This window comes from Lutra lutra, chromosome 7 (assembly GCF_902655055.1).
Source record: "Lutra lutra chromosome 7, mLutLut1.2, whole genome shotgun sequence".
Classification (NCBI taxonomy): Eukaryota; Metazoa; Chordata; class Mammalia; order Carnivora; family Mustelidae; genus Lutra; species Lutra lutra.
Genome location: NC_062284.1, coordinates 74,579,335 through 74,596,710, shown reverse-complemented (window position 1 = coordinate 74,596,710; position 17,376 = coordinate 74,579,335). Strand labels below are relative to the sequence as shown.

The following is a 17,376-nucleotide window of genomic DNA, read 5'->3' as shown; positions in this document are numbered from 1 at the left end:
GGACAGTGGTCTTGGCTTCCAGACCTTCCTCCTGGTCCTCCTGAGGCCCCGGCTGAGCCTTGGGGTGTTGGAGTGACTTAGGCCCCCACCCAGATACCCCCGCAACCAGCTACACACTGCCTCAATGAGCCTTACCAGTCTCATGGTTGTAAAGACTGCTGGACTCCCACATTGTATCTGTTTTCCTTGAACTTCAGACTTGCTTATCTCTTGCTTTCTCAGCACATCTACTGGATATCTCATAGATGCCCCACGTGGTATGTGTCCAAGATCGAACTCCAGACCTCCTGCAGCCTACATCCCGTGGCATCCCCTCTATCAGCAACTGGCAACTCCATCTTTCCAAGTTTCATGGGCCCCAAAGCTTGGAGTCATTCTTGGCTTTCCTTCTCTCACATCCCACATCCAGTGGACCAGCGAACCTTGATGGTCTATCTCCATACAGAGCTGCTCAGAATCTGACCGGTCCTCATCTCTTCTTCCCTTCCCAGGTGCCGGAGCTGTCTTCAGCTCTCATATGGGTTGTTCCCCAGCTTCCTGATCATTTCCTCCGCTTCCGCTCTTGCCTTCTGGTCCTCTGTTCTGCACATAGCAGCTGGAATGGCCGGGTAAATCTAATCCAGTCAGTCCTCTGCTCAAAACCTCCTACAGGCCTGGCCCCTGCTTTTCCTTCTGGAGGAGCACTGCCCCCAACTTGCAAGGCCAGTCCTGCCCTGTTATCCAGGTCTCAGCTCACAGGCCACTTCGTCAGGGAGCTCTTCCCTGGCCTTCCATCTGATTATTTTCCTGGCCACTGGTCTCTTTAGCCTATCATCCTATTTTGTTTCATGTCCTGCCTAGCATTCATTGTTGGACATTGGGGTGTTTTCCTGCTTATTAAATTGTCCCTTTTCTCTGAAATGTGAGTTCTGGAAGAACTGAGACCTTCTGTGTCTTGTTCACATCCCAGTCCCAAGACCCAGAACTGGGCCTAGCACCAAGCAGTGCAAGAGATGTTTGCTCCTTAAAATTTAAAGGCAGCAGCTTCCAAGGTGTGACCTTTAATTGTTCCTTGAATTTATGGAGTAAACTCCAGTGGCTTCCCTATGTTTTTATTTATTTTATTTTATTTATTTTATTTTCCCATTTTTATTTTTTTATTATTATTTTTAAAGATTTTATTTATTTATTTGACAGAGAGAGATCACAAGCAGACAGGCAGGCAGAGAGAGAGAGAGAGAGGGAAGCAGGCTCCCTGCTGAGCAGAGAGCCCGATGCGGGACTCGATCCCAGGACCCTGAGATCATGACCTGAGCCGAAGGCAGCGGCTTAACCCACTGAGCCACCCAGGCGCCCAGATTTTCCCATTTTTAATAACACATGAACAAATTCAGTCCCATAGAATGACCTGATTTTTAAAATTAATCCCTTCTTCCTGGAAGTTTAAGTCTTTGCAATGTTCTGCTATTACATGCATAAATATTCTTATTCAAACACATATATCTTTGTGCTTATTTTTTTATTTCCCTAAAAGAAAAACCCCTAGAGTAAGAATTTTTGGGTAAAGGGTTAGAGCATATTTAAGGTGGTGGATACATTTTGTTAATAGTTTCCAGAAAGCTGGAGCAGCAACACAACAGTATCTTTTTTTTTATTGAACACCTGGGAGAAAATGTGAGAGCTTAAGATTACTAACAACTTTGTAACTTGCTTCACATTTATTCATGTTACCCTGGTTCCCTGTGTTTATTAGAGCTCAAAAATGCTCCATATCCTCAAAAAGAAATACAGAAACACAAAAAATGGGAAGGCAATTCTGTTTTCCAAACAGCTGGAGAGAAAGAAACAAGTACATGCTGAGCTCCCACAATGGGTTAAGCTCCGGCTGGGGGCTCTAGAGGGGCATCTCCTTTAATTCTGTGGAGGTGGGCATTAGAATCCCTGGTGTCGTGACTACTGTGCTCTGGCTGCAGGCCTCTAGGTCCCGTCTACTAGAACATCAGGTTGTGAGAACAGAGACCCCCTCTCTCTTACTTAAGGCTGATTCAGTCGGTGACATGCAGCAGGTGTTCTGCAAGTTATCTGCTGAATGGATGAGGAACTAGGTTGAATTGTGATGGGGAGCCTGGGAGCTGGGGAGAGCAATGGAGGACTGTGTTTTGAGGCATTTGGGAGAAGAATGTATGATGGGTGACTAGACCAGCTCTAGGAAAGAGCACCTGGGGGACACCTAAATGGGCATCTGGCGGGCTGAGTAATAACCATCCATGCAGACTCCTCCTGGGACTGTACCTCAGAAGACTATACCAAGGAAACCAACTTTATGCCTGCTTATGTTTATTTATATGGTTATTTCCTTGACATCTTTCTTTATATTACAGAGTGGTGTGTTTTTTTTTTTTAAGAATTAATTAATTAATTTTGCAGGGGGAGGAAGAGGGACAAGCAGAATCCAGGCTGAGCCTGAAGTCTGATACACCATCCCATGACCCTGAGATCATGTCCTAGGCTGAAATCAAGAGGCAAACACAGACTTGGGGCGCCTGAGGGGCTCAGTTGGTTAAGCATCTGCCTTTGGTCCAGGTCATGATCCCAGGGTCCTGGGTTGGAGCCCTCTGTTGGGTTCCCTGCTCAGCAGGGAGCCTGCTTCTGCCTCACCTCTGCCCCTCCCCCTGCTCATGCGCGCTCTCTCTCTCTCTCTCTCACTCTCAAATGAATAAAATAAAATAAAAAGTCGAACACTCAACCAACTGAGCCACCCAGGCAATCCCCACCTTATTTTTTTTTTAAAGATTTTATTTATTTATTTGACAGGCAGAAATCACAAGTAGGCAGAGAGGCAGGCAGAGAGAGAGAGAGAGAGGAAGCAGGCTCCCCGCTGAGCAGAGAGACCGATGCGGGGCTCAATCCCAGGACTCTGGGATCATGACCTGAGCCTAAGGCAGAGGCTTTAACCCACTGAGCCACCCAGGCGCCCCCCACCTTATTTTTAATAAAAAGAAGGTATCCTTAGTCTTGGTTTTAGGAAATCCACTAGGGTTGCTCTCCTAGTTGGTCCCCCTGGACTGATGAAGCAGTCATTGTCTGAGTATCTTGGTGACCTGTTTTGTTTCTCCTGGGACACCTGGTATACAAAGATGACCACTAGGGAGGAGGTGGACTTTTTGCCTCAATAGCCCAGGGTTTCCTGAGTATAAAGAACCAGTATTCTCTTTAATCACTTCTGCCCCAAGATTTAAAATTGGGAACATTAGTGTGGGCTGTGGTAGCTTCAGCTGAGGCCTAATAGCAGAGAAGGGGCCCATCCTAGGCTCTGAGAATTGTCTGAGCCTTGAGGGTCCCTAAACCCTAGCTGAGTGGGTTTGATTTGGCAAAGCTTGTGGCCAATGCTAGAATCTCCTGCAGCCCCTTGGCCCAGGGAGCAGTCTGGACTGGGTGTCAAAGCCTGAGAGCTCAGGTACCAACCTCTGTGGCTGATTTTATTTTTTTAAAGATTTTATTTATTTATTTGTCAAAGAGAGAGAGAGAGAGCGAGTACAAGCAGGGGAAGTGGCAGGCGGAGCAGGCAGAGGGAGAAGCAGGTTCCCTACTGAGCAGAGAGCCTGACTCGGGGCTTGATCCCAGCCCAGGATGCTGAGATCATGACCTGAGCTGAAGGCAGTTGCTTAACCAACTGAGCCACCCACGTGCCCCTCTGTGGCTGATTTTCTAAGGGTGGAAGAAGTATGACAGACCCTGTGGAGAGCATAAGTCTCCCCAAATAATCATGGAAGCTGGAAGGGTGGCCCTTTAGGATGGACTACTTGAAAATTCTGCAAGAAGTAAAGACATCAAAAGGAAGATTTTATTTTCCTAATAATAAGCCAGATGGAGTTAATTACAAATATAAAAACAAAAGTTTACAAGATGTGACTTATAAATGCTTCCCAGATTTATGGAAAAGACCACAGTGATTGTACTTTATTTTAAATAAAGTTAATTTTTATTAGTTATTTATTTATTTTTTTAAAAGATTTTATTTATTTATTTGACAGAGATCGCAAGTAGGCAGAGAGGCAGGCGGGGGGGGGGGGAAGCAGGCTCCCCGCTGAGCAGAGAGCCCGGTGTGGGGCTCGATTCCAGGATCCTGAGATCATGACCTGAGCCGAAGGCAGAGGCTTAAACCACTGAGCCACCCAGGTGCCCCAAATAAAGTTAATTTTTAAAAATAATGGCTACCTTCGGCCATTCTAAGCTTCTCCCTGGAAAAAGAATTTTTGTCCACAGGTGAACCAGAATTTTACAGAAGATTCTGACTGGCAGAGTCCAGCCATGGTGGTGGCTAATGGACCAATTCTTTTACCCATTTAAGAAATCTTCAATGATGTGTCTCTAGCAATGGACTAAGTGCCAGAGCATAGGACAATCCTAGCTCTTGCCTTATGGAGCTTGCAGCCTGAGAAAGAAACAGAGTAACTGCATGAAATAGAGTAGAGTAAATAACTTTGAAGTTAACAGTAAAGGCACTGATCTGACATGGTGGTGGTGCTTAGGCAAGCTTTTATGGTGACCCTGCAGGATATCTAGGCAGAGAGGGAAGGGAGATCACTGCGGATCAAAGGAATAGCCTGTGAAAAGATCCTGTGGTGGAAGGGAGTGTGGAAGAGTAAACAAGACAAAGAAAGATGGTGTAGCTAAGGCAGCAAGGGCAAAGGGCAGAGTGGAGGATGTGGAGTTGAGGAGCACAGGGCCACCCATGCCTTGTGGAGCCTCATAGGCCAGATTAGGGATCTTTGTCTGCCCTAGGCCAGTGGGAAGCCTTTGAAAGCATTAAGGAATTGGAGTTGACGTGACCAGGTTGTGTTTTGAACAGATGACTCCACCTGTGGTGTCAAGAATAGATTGGAGCAGGGTCGGAGTGGTTGCAGACACTGATTGGAAGGCAGTTGTAGTCATTTATGCTAGAGATGGTAAGTAGTTTGGGCCAGAAGGGTGGTGCTGGAGACAGAATAGAAAGCTTGGAGGAATATCTGGGGGATAAAGTGCACAGTACTTGGGGAGGTATGGGTGTGTCTGGGTGGAGGGAGGAGAGGAGCAGTAATTGGAGAACCCCCAGGTCTCAGGTTTGTGGAGAACTCCGATTGGGTGCCATCCACAGGGACAGGGGTCCTTCACCAGAGAGAGGAAACTGCAGGGGAAGGCAATGGTCAGAGACAGAGAGTCAATACCCTTTGTATAGTTCACTTCTACATGGAAATTTTCCTTTGGGTGACTTGGAGGATTTGGTTTTGGTTTGACTGAAACTGTTCCCTTACCCCAGGATTCTTCAAGTCTAGTCTCTAGACACTTACATTAGAGTCAACTGAGATGATAAGAATACAGATTTCTGGGGTGCCTGGGTGGCTCAGTGGGTTAAGGCTCAGGTCATGATCTTGGGGTCCTGGGATCAAGCCCTGCATTGGGCTCCCTGTTCAGCAGGGAGCCTGCTTCTCCCTCTCTCTCTCCCTGGCTCTCTGCCTACTTGTGATCTCTGTCAAATAAATAAATAAAATCTTAAAAAAAAAAAAGAATACAGATTTCTGGGCTCCAGTGTAGACCTCACTAACCAAAATCCCCAGAGCAGAGGCCAAGAAGTGTGTGTTTTAACAAGCTCACTAAGGGGCGGACTCCTATGCACAGAAAGGATTGAGGACAACCACTATTTTTCTTCTTGGCTATATTTTCCCCATGTTCTCTGTGCCAAGACTCTTCTTGTGCCAGCAGTGGCCATGAGACTACATGGCCAAAGTTTGGAGCTCTGACCACTTGTCTTCCTGAACCTTTGGATTTAAGACAGCTTCTAAGACAATGGGCTCCTAAGGCAGTAAAAAGAAGACTTAAAAAGGGGATGGTTGTATTAGCTGTAAATATATGAACAAGATGCTGAATGAACAAGAAAGGAACCAGATCTTTCCAGGCTCCCCCCTGAATGGGGGTGACGGACTTATCAACATTAACAATACAAACATACGTAGTACTTACTATGAGCCAAGCATTATTCCAAGTGCTTTATAACTACTAATTTATTTAGTCCTTACAATCACCTTACAAGATAGCTTCTGCAACAGTGGTGGTGATAAAAAGATGTACTGAGGACCCCAAGAAAACTCTGATGGGCTTTATGGAGGTGGTTATCAAATGAACCACAAAAGATGAGAAAGGATCAAGTCCAAGAGGCAAGGAGGACAGAGGAATCATCCAGTATGTGCAAGGCACAGAACTGTAAGACAGCACAGTATATTTGGAAGATGAAACCTGTTTGCTGGCATCTAGGTGCATACATGCAAAGTGGCAAGGAATATGGCTGAAGAGAAGCTTGGCCAGAGTTTGGGCTATTTCAGACAATTTCAGAGTTTGGGCTTTCTTTTGAAAGTAAGAGAGAGCTTTCAGTTAGCAATGGCATGATCAACTTTGCATTTCACAAGATTCATGATGAAAGCAATATGGTAAAGAAATTAGAAAGGAGGTGGGCTGGGTGTGGGGAGGGTGAGAGACAGGAACACCTGAAATAGGATAGATGAGTGAGAATGAAAATGGGGTGGGGTGTAAAATTCCAGAGGAAGTAGAACTGATTAGACTTGATGACAATTAGATGTGGAGAGGAAGGAGGACTGAGTTAAGGGCTGTGGTCTGGGTCTCTCACTCACAGGTGAGGAGAGGCGCTGTGCACAAAACTACAGAGCCCAGGAGGAAACGCAGAATTTAAAAGGGAAGATAACTTCCGGTTCTCAGTCCAGCGGTCCCTGTGGATCACCTGAGAAGTTTCATCTTGGGTGAGTCAAGGAAGGATGCAGGGGGCGCTACCTCTAGGAAATGAGATGGTCCGAAAGAACGGTAGTTCCACTACATTCCTATAAGGTAGTCAGGGAGGGTAATTAATTCAACCGACATTTAAAGACTATACACTGTGTGCCAGGCTCTGTACTTGGTGATGAAAATAAGGGGAGACACCAGGAAGGGTGACAAGGAGACAAGTCGATCACATCAGGGGGCTGGCTGGAGTAAGCACACAACAGAAATCCGAAAAGGAAAACTTATTTTTTATTTGTTTTAAAACTACATGATACAAAAAAAAAAGATATCACAGAAAAGTACAAAAAACTACCTACAGTCTCATCATCCTGAGAAAACCAAGTTAACTACGTGATGTAGCTTTTCAAACTTTGTATTTTTTTTTTTTTAAGGTGGGCGCCCTCTACTGTTTTGCAAAAGGGACAGTTGAATTCTTACGGAAGAGGGCGAGCCGCCCGGCAAGGCTTTGCAGGCGCTGCTTCGAGGCTAGGATTTAAGGAATCGTACATCAGCGGCGCCCATGATGGGGAGGGGAAGGGCATGATCTTCGTTTTCCAGACACGTAAGTCCAACCTTAGAGAAAGACACGGCTTTGTAGGCTCCGCGAAGAAAGGCAGGGGTCACGAAGCCCTGCAACAGCAGTCCCCAACGCCCTGACGGAGGCTACTGACGGAGGGAGCGCGGACGCGGGAGGCGCCCGATCTGTTGGGGCGTGGCCTTATGACGCGACGTCACGTTTCCCTGCCCGGTAGCCCATTGGCTCTCCATTACCGCCCTTTTCCGGGGCAGGGAGACTAGCCGCAGAGCCGGAAGCGAGGTAGCCTTCGGGCCTGAGGGGGCGGCGGCGTGGAAAACAGAGAACCTGGTGCCATTAGAGCTGGCCAGCTTCTGCATTCAGGCTTCAGCTCGCGTTGAACACCTCCAGGACTCCGGTGGCCAATGGAAGGGATCGCATCGCGAAGTACCCAGCGCAGACCGAAACAGCGCAGCCGCTGAGAGCCGCCGGAAGCTTCGCCCCTAGGCGGAGCTGAGAAGCCTCGCCGTGGAGGAAGGAACCCAGAGGGCCTGCCCCCGGGGCAGAGCCCGCGGCCATGGCCACGCCCCCAGAGGCCGGTCCCGCGGCTCTGCGCTTTGCCGCCGCCGCTAGCTGGCAAGTCGTGCGGGGACGCTGCGTGGAGCATTTCCCGCGTGTATTAGAGTTTCTGCGATCACTGCGCATTGCTGCCCCTGGTTTAGTTCGCTACCGCCACCACGAACGCCTGTGTATGGGTCTGAAGGCCAAGGTATTAGAGATAGTAGGAGTTGGAGGATGGGAAAGGGGAGGGATACGAGGGGACTTGGGGAGGTCTGACCGCTTGGGATTGGGACTCGTTGGAAAAGGGCGCTTGCCCCGAAGTGGAGATTATGAGTTTAGTTCCCTTCACAGGTAGTGGTGGAGTTGATCCTGCAGGGCCGGCCGTGGGCCCAGGTTCTGAATGCCCTGCATCACCATTTCCCAGAGTCTGGACCTGTAGTGCGGGACCCCAAAGCGGTGAGTAATCTCTGGAATAAGCCCTATACCAAGTTAACACTGGGTGCCACAAAGTTGATTCTCCTTCCGGCCACTGGGTCCTAGTGACCCTAAATTGTCTCTTTTTCCTTACCCTCAACAGACAAAGCAGGATCTGAGGAAGGTCTTGGAGGCGCAGGAGACCTTTTGCCAAGAGGTGAAGCATCTAGCAGAGGCCCCAGTGGACTTGGCTTCCAGGGTGCAGGTGAGACTGGCTGGTTGGGAAGCTATTATGGGGCTAAAATTGCTCTAGTCCTCTTCTGACCTGCTTTTCTCCTCACTGCAGGAACTTGAACAAGAGTATGGGGAACCCTTTCTGGATGCCATGGAAAAGCTGTTCTTTGAATATTTGTGTCAGCTAGAGAAAGCCCTGCCTGCATTGCAGACACAGCAGGTTTTGTTGGGATAAGGTAAGGGCAGAGTGGGGGATGGCTGTATCAAGGACTGTGGTCTTCATGCCTCTCCCTCTGCCCACAGCTTCAGGATGTGGTCAGTTGGATGCAGCCTGGAGTTTCTATCGCTACTTCTTCTGTCTTGAGCCAGTATGCTGTGGACATGGGGTGGCCACTTCCAGGTATGAGGACCCTCTGGGAGAACTAGGAACTTGGGGGTGGATTGTTCGGCCTGAGACCTTTTGAGATGGGCTGTCAGAAGGGTTACATGGACCTGAGCTGTAAGAAACTAGACGGAGTTGTGTTTCTGTCTGTTCTGAGGAGCTTCGTTTTCTTTTTCAGAGTGCTCCGTTAACGATTCGGTGAGCACGACAGAGCCCACGGAGCAGAATCCTCGGCAACCAAAACTAGCACTTCACGATCCTTTGCCAGAAGCCAGTTCTGGCCCATACCTCCCTCGAGGACCAGCCTCCAGGAAGGACCCAGAACCTAAGGCTGGTCACCACTTCAATCTGGCGCCTCTAGGCCGGCGAAGAATCCAGTCCCGATGGGCATCCACTAAGGGAGGCCATAAGGAGCGCCCCACAGTCATGCTGTTCCCCTTTAGGAATCTGGGTTCACCACCCCAAGTCATATCTGAGCCTGAGAACAGGGAAGAACATGGGACAAACATGGCAGATCCAGCAGATGCTGTGGGCATGAGAGCAGCTTCCACTGGAAAGCCAAAGAGTCCACCCCAGCCGCTGGGGGGAAGGGCTTTGAAAGAGAACCCAGTTGAGGTGTTTGCTTCAGAGCAAGAAGAGTGAGTGGAACAGTTGCTTCTCCCTCCTAGCAGGACATTTTTTGGCCTGCTTTCCCCTCACCTTATCTTTTTTCTTGCTCCCAATGCAGGAATTGCTTGGTTTGCCCCATGGACCCCCTGAGACTGTCATTATCTCCTCCTAGGACCAGGAAGCCATGTAAGTATCCTGAGTCAGACCAGGCTAGACAGTTTCCTCTCTTGCGGAGTCTTGAGGGCCTGTTCGCCTAGATGGGTACTGTGATTCTGTTTCGTTCTGCAGTGTGTCCTCCATCTCTGTGCAGCTCTGTCATTACCATAGGGGACTTGGTTTTGGACTCTGATGAAGAAGAAAATGGCCAGAAGGAAGGAAGGGTGAGTAGGAAGGAACAGAAAGCTGGGGAAGGGGCTGAGCAGAATGAGACAGAAATCCACATGCTCCAGAATATGGAGGTCTAAGAGAATGAGATGATGATAGCATCTCCCTGCTCCCTTCTCTGCAGGAGTCTCTGGAAAACTATCAGAAGACAAAGTTTGACACCTTGATCCCCACCTTCTATGAGTATCTCCCCACTTCTGGCCCCAGGGCCATGTCTGTCCCTTCCCTGACAGTAGAGACAGGTCTGGACACTTAGGATAGGACTGGAATTCCCTCTGCACTCCGCCTGAGGAAGGAGTTCCTCAGTTCTACACAGTTTAGTGGGAATAAAGCAGAAGCCTGGCCTTGGGTGACCTGACTACCTTGCTGAAATTACTTTGTAATCCTTGTTAATTAAAATTTTGATTTGTTAAAACACTGTCTTGGTGTGAGGTAGGGAAATCAAGTCTTATGTCAAGTCAATGTAGGTCATTCCTTAGAACTGGCTTCACCAGGACTGGAGGAATCCCTTTGCCTTTTTACTTCCCCTGGAAAATGTTCATGTGTGCCAAGAAAGGTTGACAGTCTGGAAGGGAAGTTTCCCTTTGCTATGCTAAAAATACCTGTGTGTCCTGATGCCAGAATGTACTTCGTAAACTCTAATGGCATCAGGTTACCTGGAGGTGCTGGCACTGCAATGGAAATACTTCATGGAAAAAGTACTTCCTGTCCTTGGCTCAACTGGGTCAGTGCCAACTCCACTTCCACTTACCCTGGAGCGGCACCCAGATGCCAGTCTTGTGCAGAAAGATCCAGAATCTCTTCAAAGTCCTTGGGATCTCTTTATTGAGATATTTAAAATATGGCAACACTTTTGGGCTTTTTAGGTATTCAGAGATCCTATTTAATGAAGCTCATTAATAAAACATGATTTCAAGAGCCTCCCTCTTCCAGACCAAGGCCATTAAACACTTAGGTAGGAATCAGCATCTTTTCCTTTTAATAATTCTCAGGATGCTGGGTCCCCAGATTCACACTTGACTGTCTTACTTCATTTTCTCAGCCTGCCTGCCTTGCTTTCTCCCCAGTGAGAGCCCTGGGCATTCTGTTGGTACAGAGTACGGTATTACTGCGGGAGCCCTCAGGAGTGAGGCAACAGGAATTGACTGAGTAAGAAATAGCCACAGTGGCTGAGATGGGTGAGGAGCCCTCTTGAGCTAGCGCCTTGAGAGGGCACAGCTGCTCAGGTCTAGCTCTCATCATTGAAGATTGGATTCACCTGTTGGGTGACCCGGATGAAGGTGGTTCTCCGGCTCAATTCCTTCAGTTTAGCTGCTCCCACGTAGGTGCATGTGGAGCGGAGGCCTCCAAGGATGTCTCGGACGGTATGTTCCACGTCCCCTTTAAAGGGGACCGCCACCGTCTTTCCCTCTGAGGCCCTTCGAGGAGGAAAAACCTTCTTACTCTTTCCTTTTGGAATCCTTAAGCCCAGTGATGGCTCTCCCCTGCTGTCTGGCATTGAGCTCCAGTTCACCACTTTTCCTCCCAGAACCGCACGTGCCTCTCCCAGCAGCCAGCAGCTCTCCCACCACCCTACTTAGTCACGCTTTCCAGAAACCCTCAGCTCCTGGCTCTGTTGCACCCACCTGTACTCAGCCACGCCCCCGGCATACTTCTTCATGGCCATTTCAGAACTCATCCCATAGAAGAGCTTGTACTTCCTGCCGTCCCTCTCGATGAGCTCACCGCCTGACTCACTGTGCCCCGCCAGCATGCCACCCAGCATCACAAAGTCAGCTCCTGCCCCTGCCAGCGTCAACAAGGCGGGGAATGAATTAAATGTGGCCCACATGCCCACCCTCAGAAGCAACTCACGCCTAATTCTCAGTCCTGACAATGAGTCTAACATCTTCCTGCTTTTGTTTCCCTAGCTGTCCCACAACCCACACAGGCCTGCTCTGCTCTGGCCTCTATGCCTTAGTGGGTCTGATTTCTTCAAGAATTTACAAAGAGCCTCTGGAGATTCCTTGCCTGGCTTCTGCTTTTTTTTTTTTTTTTTTTTTTTTTTTTTCTTTCTGGTCTTCTCTTTTCATTATGTGCAGCTAAACAAGACTCATTCCAAGTGTCCCAAGGGCAAAGGTCTCACTTTAGTCCAACAGTACAGGGGATATTACAGATAGCCGTGGCCTACACTTGGGCAGTCGATACCAGAGTCTCAGGATTCCTTGCTTCCTTGCCCCCAGTGACACCACAGCTTCAGGGTCACTAGTTCATATTGTGAAAGAATGTGAATGGCTTTCTCAGCCTTTCCAAACCTGATCCTTGACCCTCAGAGGTGACCTATCCTCTTCTACAGGACCCTCCCTGCTCTCCCAGCATCCTTACCGAAAGCCTTGGCCACATCCCCAGGACAGCTGCAGCCTCCATCCTGCAAAGTAAGGAGCACTGTGAAGAGAGAACACGGACTGCCCAAGCACTCTGAGTGATGTCCCCGCGGCCCACCTCCAAGCTGACAGGAACCCAGGAGTCCTGATCCACTGCTACCACAGTTTCCACACAGCAGGAAACACAGCAGTGTGGCAGCCTCCTCCCCTCCCCTGCCTGTGGCCCTTACTGAGATGATGTGGCCTTTGAGGCCATGAGCAGCGTCTGCACACTCCATCACGGCACTGAGCTGTGGATACCCCACTCCAGTTTTCTTGCGGGTGGTGCACACGGAGCCTGAGAAGAACGTCACATCACGGGAACAGTGAAGTGCTCCCGGGGCGTGTGCCACTGGAGCAGTAGCCCGAGGCTCCCAGTAAAGCAGCTTACCTGGGCCAATTCCCACTTTGATGATGTCAGCCCCAGAGAGGATCAGCTCTTCCACCATCTCTCCTGTTACCACATTCCCTGCCTGAGGCACAAAACCGGGCACTCTTAGAGAGAAACCAGAGAGGAGGTGGCGCGCTGTCACACACAGCATGCCTGGACTGTGACCTTCCAGCGTTAATACAAAGAGGGGTACCTAGGTTTCCTCTACTGGGCAAGGACTCTACTTCCCAAGATGAGGTAAGGGGGTGGTGGCCAGGATCACTGTTGCACTAGGATAAAGCTGGGGTCCAACTGGACCAAGGCCAGAGCTGATGTATCTTCCCATCCTTACCAAGAGACCCCAACATATCCTGTCCTTAAGCCGTTACATCATACAATTTCTGGCTTCAGAGAAAGGGGGAGATGCGGTACTATAAGCTAAATGGCCACCTGCACAGCTGTATTTACTTCCGATGGACAGTACAGAGAGACCCCTTGATGCTGCAGAGAAAAAGCGGCCTTGTCATCACTCCTCTAAGCTTGTAAACAAATAAAACGCTTTCATGCGACCCCTTTAATGTGATTCTAGTGCACCTCAGTGGGCAGATGAATATGTACCGTAGGTATGCACAAGGCCTGGGTCAAGGGACAGAGCTAACTGCACTAGCCAATCTAAACTTCTTAAGCCTGGAACCGTGGATTATTGCCCAGTGACGTGAGTCAGTGGGCTAGGAAAATCATAATGCAGCAGAAGAGAAATGAATTGACATAACAAAGTGGAGTGTCAGGAGAGTGGAAGGAAGAGGAACATACCAGCTACAGGCACTAGAAACGTACCATAATGGTGTGCTCAGGGAAGCGCTTCCGCACATCCTTTACAAACTCAACAAAGTGTTCTGAGTAGCCGTTTGCCACGTCCAGGCATATATATTTCACCTGGGGAATAGCTTCCAGGATCTGTTCCAGCTGTTCAAAGTCCGAAGAGCCTGTGCCTGAGCTTGCCGCCAGATGCTTGAGAGAGGGCCAGTGGCATGTCACAAGTGACCCAGTGAGCAGCCAGTGGGGCTGGGAAGGGGAGGGTTGGTCCCCAGGAAGCCAGAAGAGATGCATGGAAAACTGGGATAAGGAAGGGATCAGGGGAGGACCAGCATTACCTCAAGACACTCGGGATTCTGGCTAGCAAACTCTTTCCACTGCTGGAGGCTGTAATGTTTATGGATAGCTGTGAAGAGGGAGAACTGGGGAGAAGAAAAAGCCATCAAAAAGGAGAGAACTATACTAGTGTTTCTTTTGCTAGAAACAGATCTTTTTAGTATTCTGAGGGAGAAAAAGGACAATGCTTTGGAAAGCAACTTGAAAGAAACCACAGGTTGAGCTGGGATTTTAGTTTAACCATTTTTCTCCCTACAAATACCAGTAGGGCTTTACCATAAGCCAGTGCTTGCCCAATGCTCCAACAGGTCAGGTACAAAGTCACCTGGAGTGGATTTCACTTACCAGCACGTAAGGGCTTCTGACTTAAAAGGTGACAAAGACAAGCTGTTGGTGCAGTAGGACAAGCAGCAGACAACAAAGAGCCATGACGAGGTTGTACGGAGCCAGTGTCTGCCTGCACTGACTCGGCCCCTCCCCCAATGGTAAACTAGTACTGAACTCACCTATTTTGGGGTATCTTCTGGTCTACTTAGGAGCAATAATTCAGTGAGTCTAAATGCTCACAAAAGGTAAGGCCTCAGTGGAGCTAATAAGGTGCTACCCCATTCTTTCTCCATCTCCACTGGAATAAAGGACACATTTTTTGGAGACACAGACCAACCTAAAAAGTCCATTTCATTCCATCTAGTTCAGTCAACCAAGTTAAAGGATACAGTGAACTCATCAGACTTGTATTCCCTAGGGTCAACAAGTTGTAAAACAATATCCCAATACTTTGAGAAAGGCATTCAGAGGCCACTGTAAATGCTGGTGCCTGTGCCGTATTTATTTATTTATCTATTTATTTATTTAAAAGATTTTTAAGTAATCTCTACCCCCCAATGTGAGGCTTGAACTCACAACCCTGAGATCAAGAGTCACGTGCTCCACTGACTGAGCCAGCCAGGTGCCCCAGTGCTTGGGCTTTAAAGGTGCAGACATGCAAATAGACAAAAGAATAGTTGACAGAGATAGCACAAATATTGCAAGTGACAAGAAATCCAAGGAAGTCATGTATCAGCAGTAAGGAAGTGGTATTGCTATACTCACTCATCAACACCATCTAGCTAAAGCTGGTATTGAGTTCTACTTCCTCAACAACACTGCCATCAGTTGATACACAAAGAAAAATCATTCCATGAGGTCAGTAGACCTTGGAGATGTACTGGTATAGTGGGACATGATAGGCACATCCAATTACACACCATGCTAGAGATCTAGAAAAAGATGAGTGTATCCAACCTTATTACTACTGTGAAACTTGGCCCTATCTCTAGAATCTGATTTCTTCAGCACCCATCAGTAGTACTGAAAAGCCAATCTCAACACAAAGTATTAAGACAGTCTCCACAAGGGCCACATATTTCAGCGCATTTGTTAATGCTGAAGTCAGATTCACTATTCCTCAACTCTGCTGGGCAGAGCAGGTGAACCATGGACAAGAAGAAGATTCCTAAGCAGTTGGTAAATGGCAACAGCAATAAAGTACTAAAACTGTATAACTATCAAACTCAGAGAAATGACAAAAAACATTCCACAGAGACTTACAGTGACTGAAAATAGAGAAAGGGAGATGCAGTCATTAAGGCTAACAGAGCCACAAGCAGCAGCAGAATCCATCAACCAGGGCTACATGGATTAACCAGAAGAATGTGTATGTTTTTTGAGTGCCCAGATTAACTATCTACCTTCTCAGCTACAAGTACAGAGGAAGGTAATATTACGGATGTGAGCAGCATCTTCTGTTTTCAAAGTGAACAATAACCTGTGTATAAGAAAAACATTCCATTTTGGGCACATCCCAGAAATTCCCAGAAACCTAGGACTTAAAGAAGAGGAAGATTAAAAAATTTAAAAAGGGTAGCAGACATGAAAGAAAATCAATAAGCTACTTTTCCAGGATCTTCTAGCTAGGAATTTTTGAATGCTCACGCTATATTTAGTTTCTAGACTAAAACAGTAGGTATTCAGTGTCGTGACCAATGGCATAATGGGAGGGATGAATGTGATTTGGAAGGGATGACCTGGGAGGTGGAAGAGTTGGCAGGGTGTATAAACTGCTGGATGGGAGAAAAGGAAGTTATGTTTATATATCAGAAAAATGGGGTAAAACTTAGCTTTGAATCTTACTAATCCAGATGTGCCTTTGAACTTATCAGATAAGGGCATTAGTATTGGAGAAAATGGATTAAATAGTAAATTGGAACATCCTGACTGTTACCTGCCACACAGCTGACGGCGGGGGGAGGGGGCAGTGGTTAGTTTGCAAATTATGTCTGCAGTCAGCTCACACAACTGGTCACCAGTAGGAAAACCTGCATAAGGGAAGCCCTACCTTACAGAGAACCTTGGCCATCTCAAAGGTGCCCACAGTATCCATATTGGCAGCAATGATGGGGATCCCAGTGTACATCTGCTTTGAGTTCCGAAATGAAAAGGATCTTGTGAGATCTACCTGAGATATGAACAGGAAAATGCATTTCATTCATCAAATAAAAGAGTATTGTATGAGGACAAGAACCAGAAATCTGTCTCCGTCCTGGCCCACCAGGAGCTAGGAAAGCAGGCTCACCTCACTTCGAGACTTAAGGGTACTGCGTTTGGGCCTCAACAAAACATCTTTGAAGTCCAGTTTGATGTCACTGTCGATGTGAGGCATGGCGGGGACCCTGGGGTAGCAACAAATCTGAGAACTGGAGGTAGGAAAAGTCAGGTGGAGAGATCCGAACCAATCTCCCCGTGGGAGATATGCCCTGTTAGATCTAACTGCTGTGCCCATCTCTCTCCTTGCTTAAATTATGGAAGCTCGGGCATTGGCTGAGGCATGGTCCCTGAAGACTGTCACCTCTGATCCATCCCATGGTTGCAATTACTCTACGTATCTCCATCCCAGGTACTATTTAATGGGGAGAAGAACTGCGATGGAGTCGTGAAGGACCCCCCAAATTTGCATTCCTTACCCCACTGCTCTTCCTTCTCCCATCCTTGCAAAGAGCCACTTGGGGTAAGAGGCCGATTTGGGGGTGAGTAGGAATGGGGGATATTCCCACAACTAGTTTCCGGAATAGGGGTACTCACTTCCTGTCGCCGTGGCTCAGGTGGCAGTTGACCACAGTACCCCTTGCTTAGCAACTAGCCTCGTGCAGCCCCGCTGAGCCTTGTGGGCCACACCAACAGGTTCCACCAATTGCGGGGGGGAAAGGAGAAACAGGGAAATCCCAGTTTCCGCCGCGGTCTCGCGAGGCCTTCTGGGTAACAGGGTTCACACACGGAGATTGCCGTTGGATCCGAGGGGCGGAAGCCTACGACTCCCAGGGTGGAACGCGCGGGGCTCTCCCCTGGCATGATGGGAGAAGTAGTTCGTTCCGACCCCGCTTCGCAAGCCCCGACTTACCAGAAACTCAGAATCGCGGAGGCGTCATCTCTGCTGTAACTAACCTCCGCCTTCTTTTTATTTACGACACCACCAAAACGAAACGCGGGAGCATTCCTGAGCCTTTCGAGAACCCGGTGGAAACGGGGG

The 17,376-nt window shown here is 48.3% G+C and overlaps 2 protein-coding genes and 1 long non-coding RNA gene across 10 annotated transcripts; 1 reads left to right on the top strand and 2 right to left on the bottom strand.

Annotated features, from left to right (window-relative positions):
• Nucleotides 1-7,016: 7,016 nt before the first annotated feature.
• On the bottom strand, nucleotides 7,017-7,556 carry LOC125104332 (uncharacterized). Its single transcript, XR_007128640.1, has 2 exons — nucleotides 7,476-7,556; nucleotides 7,017-7,419 (listed from the first exon to the last, which is right to left on the bottom strand). It is a non-coding gene; the product is annotated as an uncharacterized LOC125104332 (long non-coding RNA).
• A 28-nt stretch (nucleotides 7,557-7,584) lies between these two features.
• TINF2 (TERF1 interacting nuclear factor 2) lies at nucleotides 7,585-13,237 on the top strand. Of its 6 annotated transcripts, none has more exons than XR_007128638.1 (9): nucleotides 7,585-8,072; nucleotides 8,216-8,320; nucleotides 8,442-8,543; nucleotides 8,625-8,732; nucleotides 8,816-8,912; nucleotides 9,073-9,092; nucleotides 9,622-9,689; nucleotides 9,792-9,883; nucleotides 12,223-12,272. XR_007128638.1 is itself a non-coding variant. In XM_047736912.1 (9 exons), the coding sequence occupies exons 1-9, from the start codon at nucleotides 7,881-7,883 to the stop codon at nucleotides 10,141-10,143; spliced, it is 1,356 nt and encodes a 451-aa protein (XP_047592868.1). In that variant the 5' UTR covers nucleotides 7,586-7,880; the 3' UTR covers nucleotides 10,144-10,302. The 6 variants fall into 6 exon arrangements, 4 of the variants coding, with proteins under 4 accessions (XP_047592871.1, XP_047592868.1, XP_047592869.1 ...); XR_007128639.1 differs by lacking the exon at nucleotides 12,223-12,272 and adding an exon at nucleotides 10,012-10,061; XM_047736912.1 differs by lacking the exon at nucleotides 12,223-12,272 and adding an exon at nucleotides 10,012-10,302 and having other exon boundaries at nucleotides 7,586-8,072; nucleotides 9,073-9,532.
• GMPR2 (guanosine monophosphate reductase 2) lies at nucleotides 10,687-17,374 on the bottom strand. 3 transcript variants are annotated; one of them, XM_047736920.1, is made up of 10 exons: nucleotides 17,248-17,374; nucleotides 16,426-16,546; nucleotides 16,189-16,308; nucleotides 13,814-13,897; nucleotides 13,497-13,670; nucleotides 12,681-12,762; nucleotides 12,481-12,587; nucleotides 12,252-12,294; nucleotides 11,513-11,672; nucleotides 10,687-11,305 (listed from the first exon to the last, which is right to left on the bottom strand). In XM_047736920.1, exons 2-10 carry the CDS (start codon nucleotides 16,510-16,512, stop codon nucleotides 11,116-11,118), a joined length of 1,047 nt encoding a protein of 348 aa, XP_047592876.1. In that variant the 5' UTR covers nucleotides 16,513-16,546; nucleotides 17,248-17,374; the 3' UTR covers nucleotides 10,687-11,115. The 3 variants fall into 3 exon arrangements, with proteins under 3 accessions (XP_047592876.1, XP_047592875.1, XP_047592874.1); XM_047736919.1 differs by lacking the exon at nucleotides 17,248-17,374 and adding an exon at nucleotides 16,932-17,218; XM_047736918.1 differs by lacking the exon at nucleotides 17,248-17,374 and adding an exon at nucleotides 16,932-17,221 and having other exon boundaries at nucleotides 12,481-12,762.
• Between the last annotated feature and the right edge of the window lie 2 nt (nucleotides 17,375-17,376).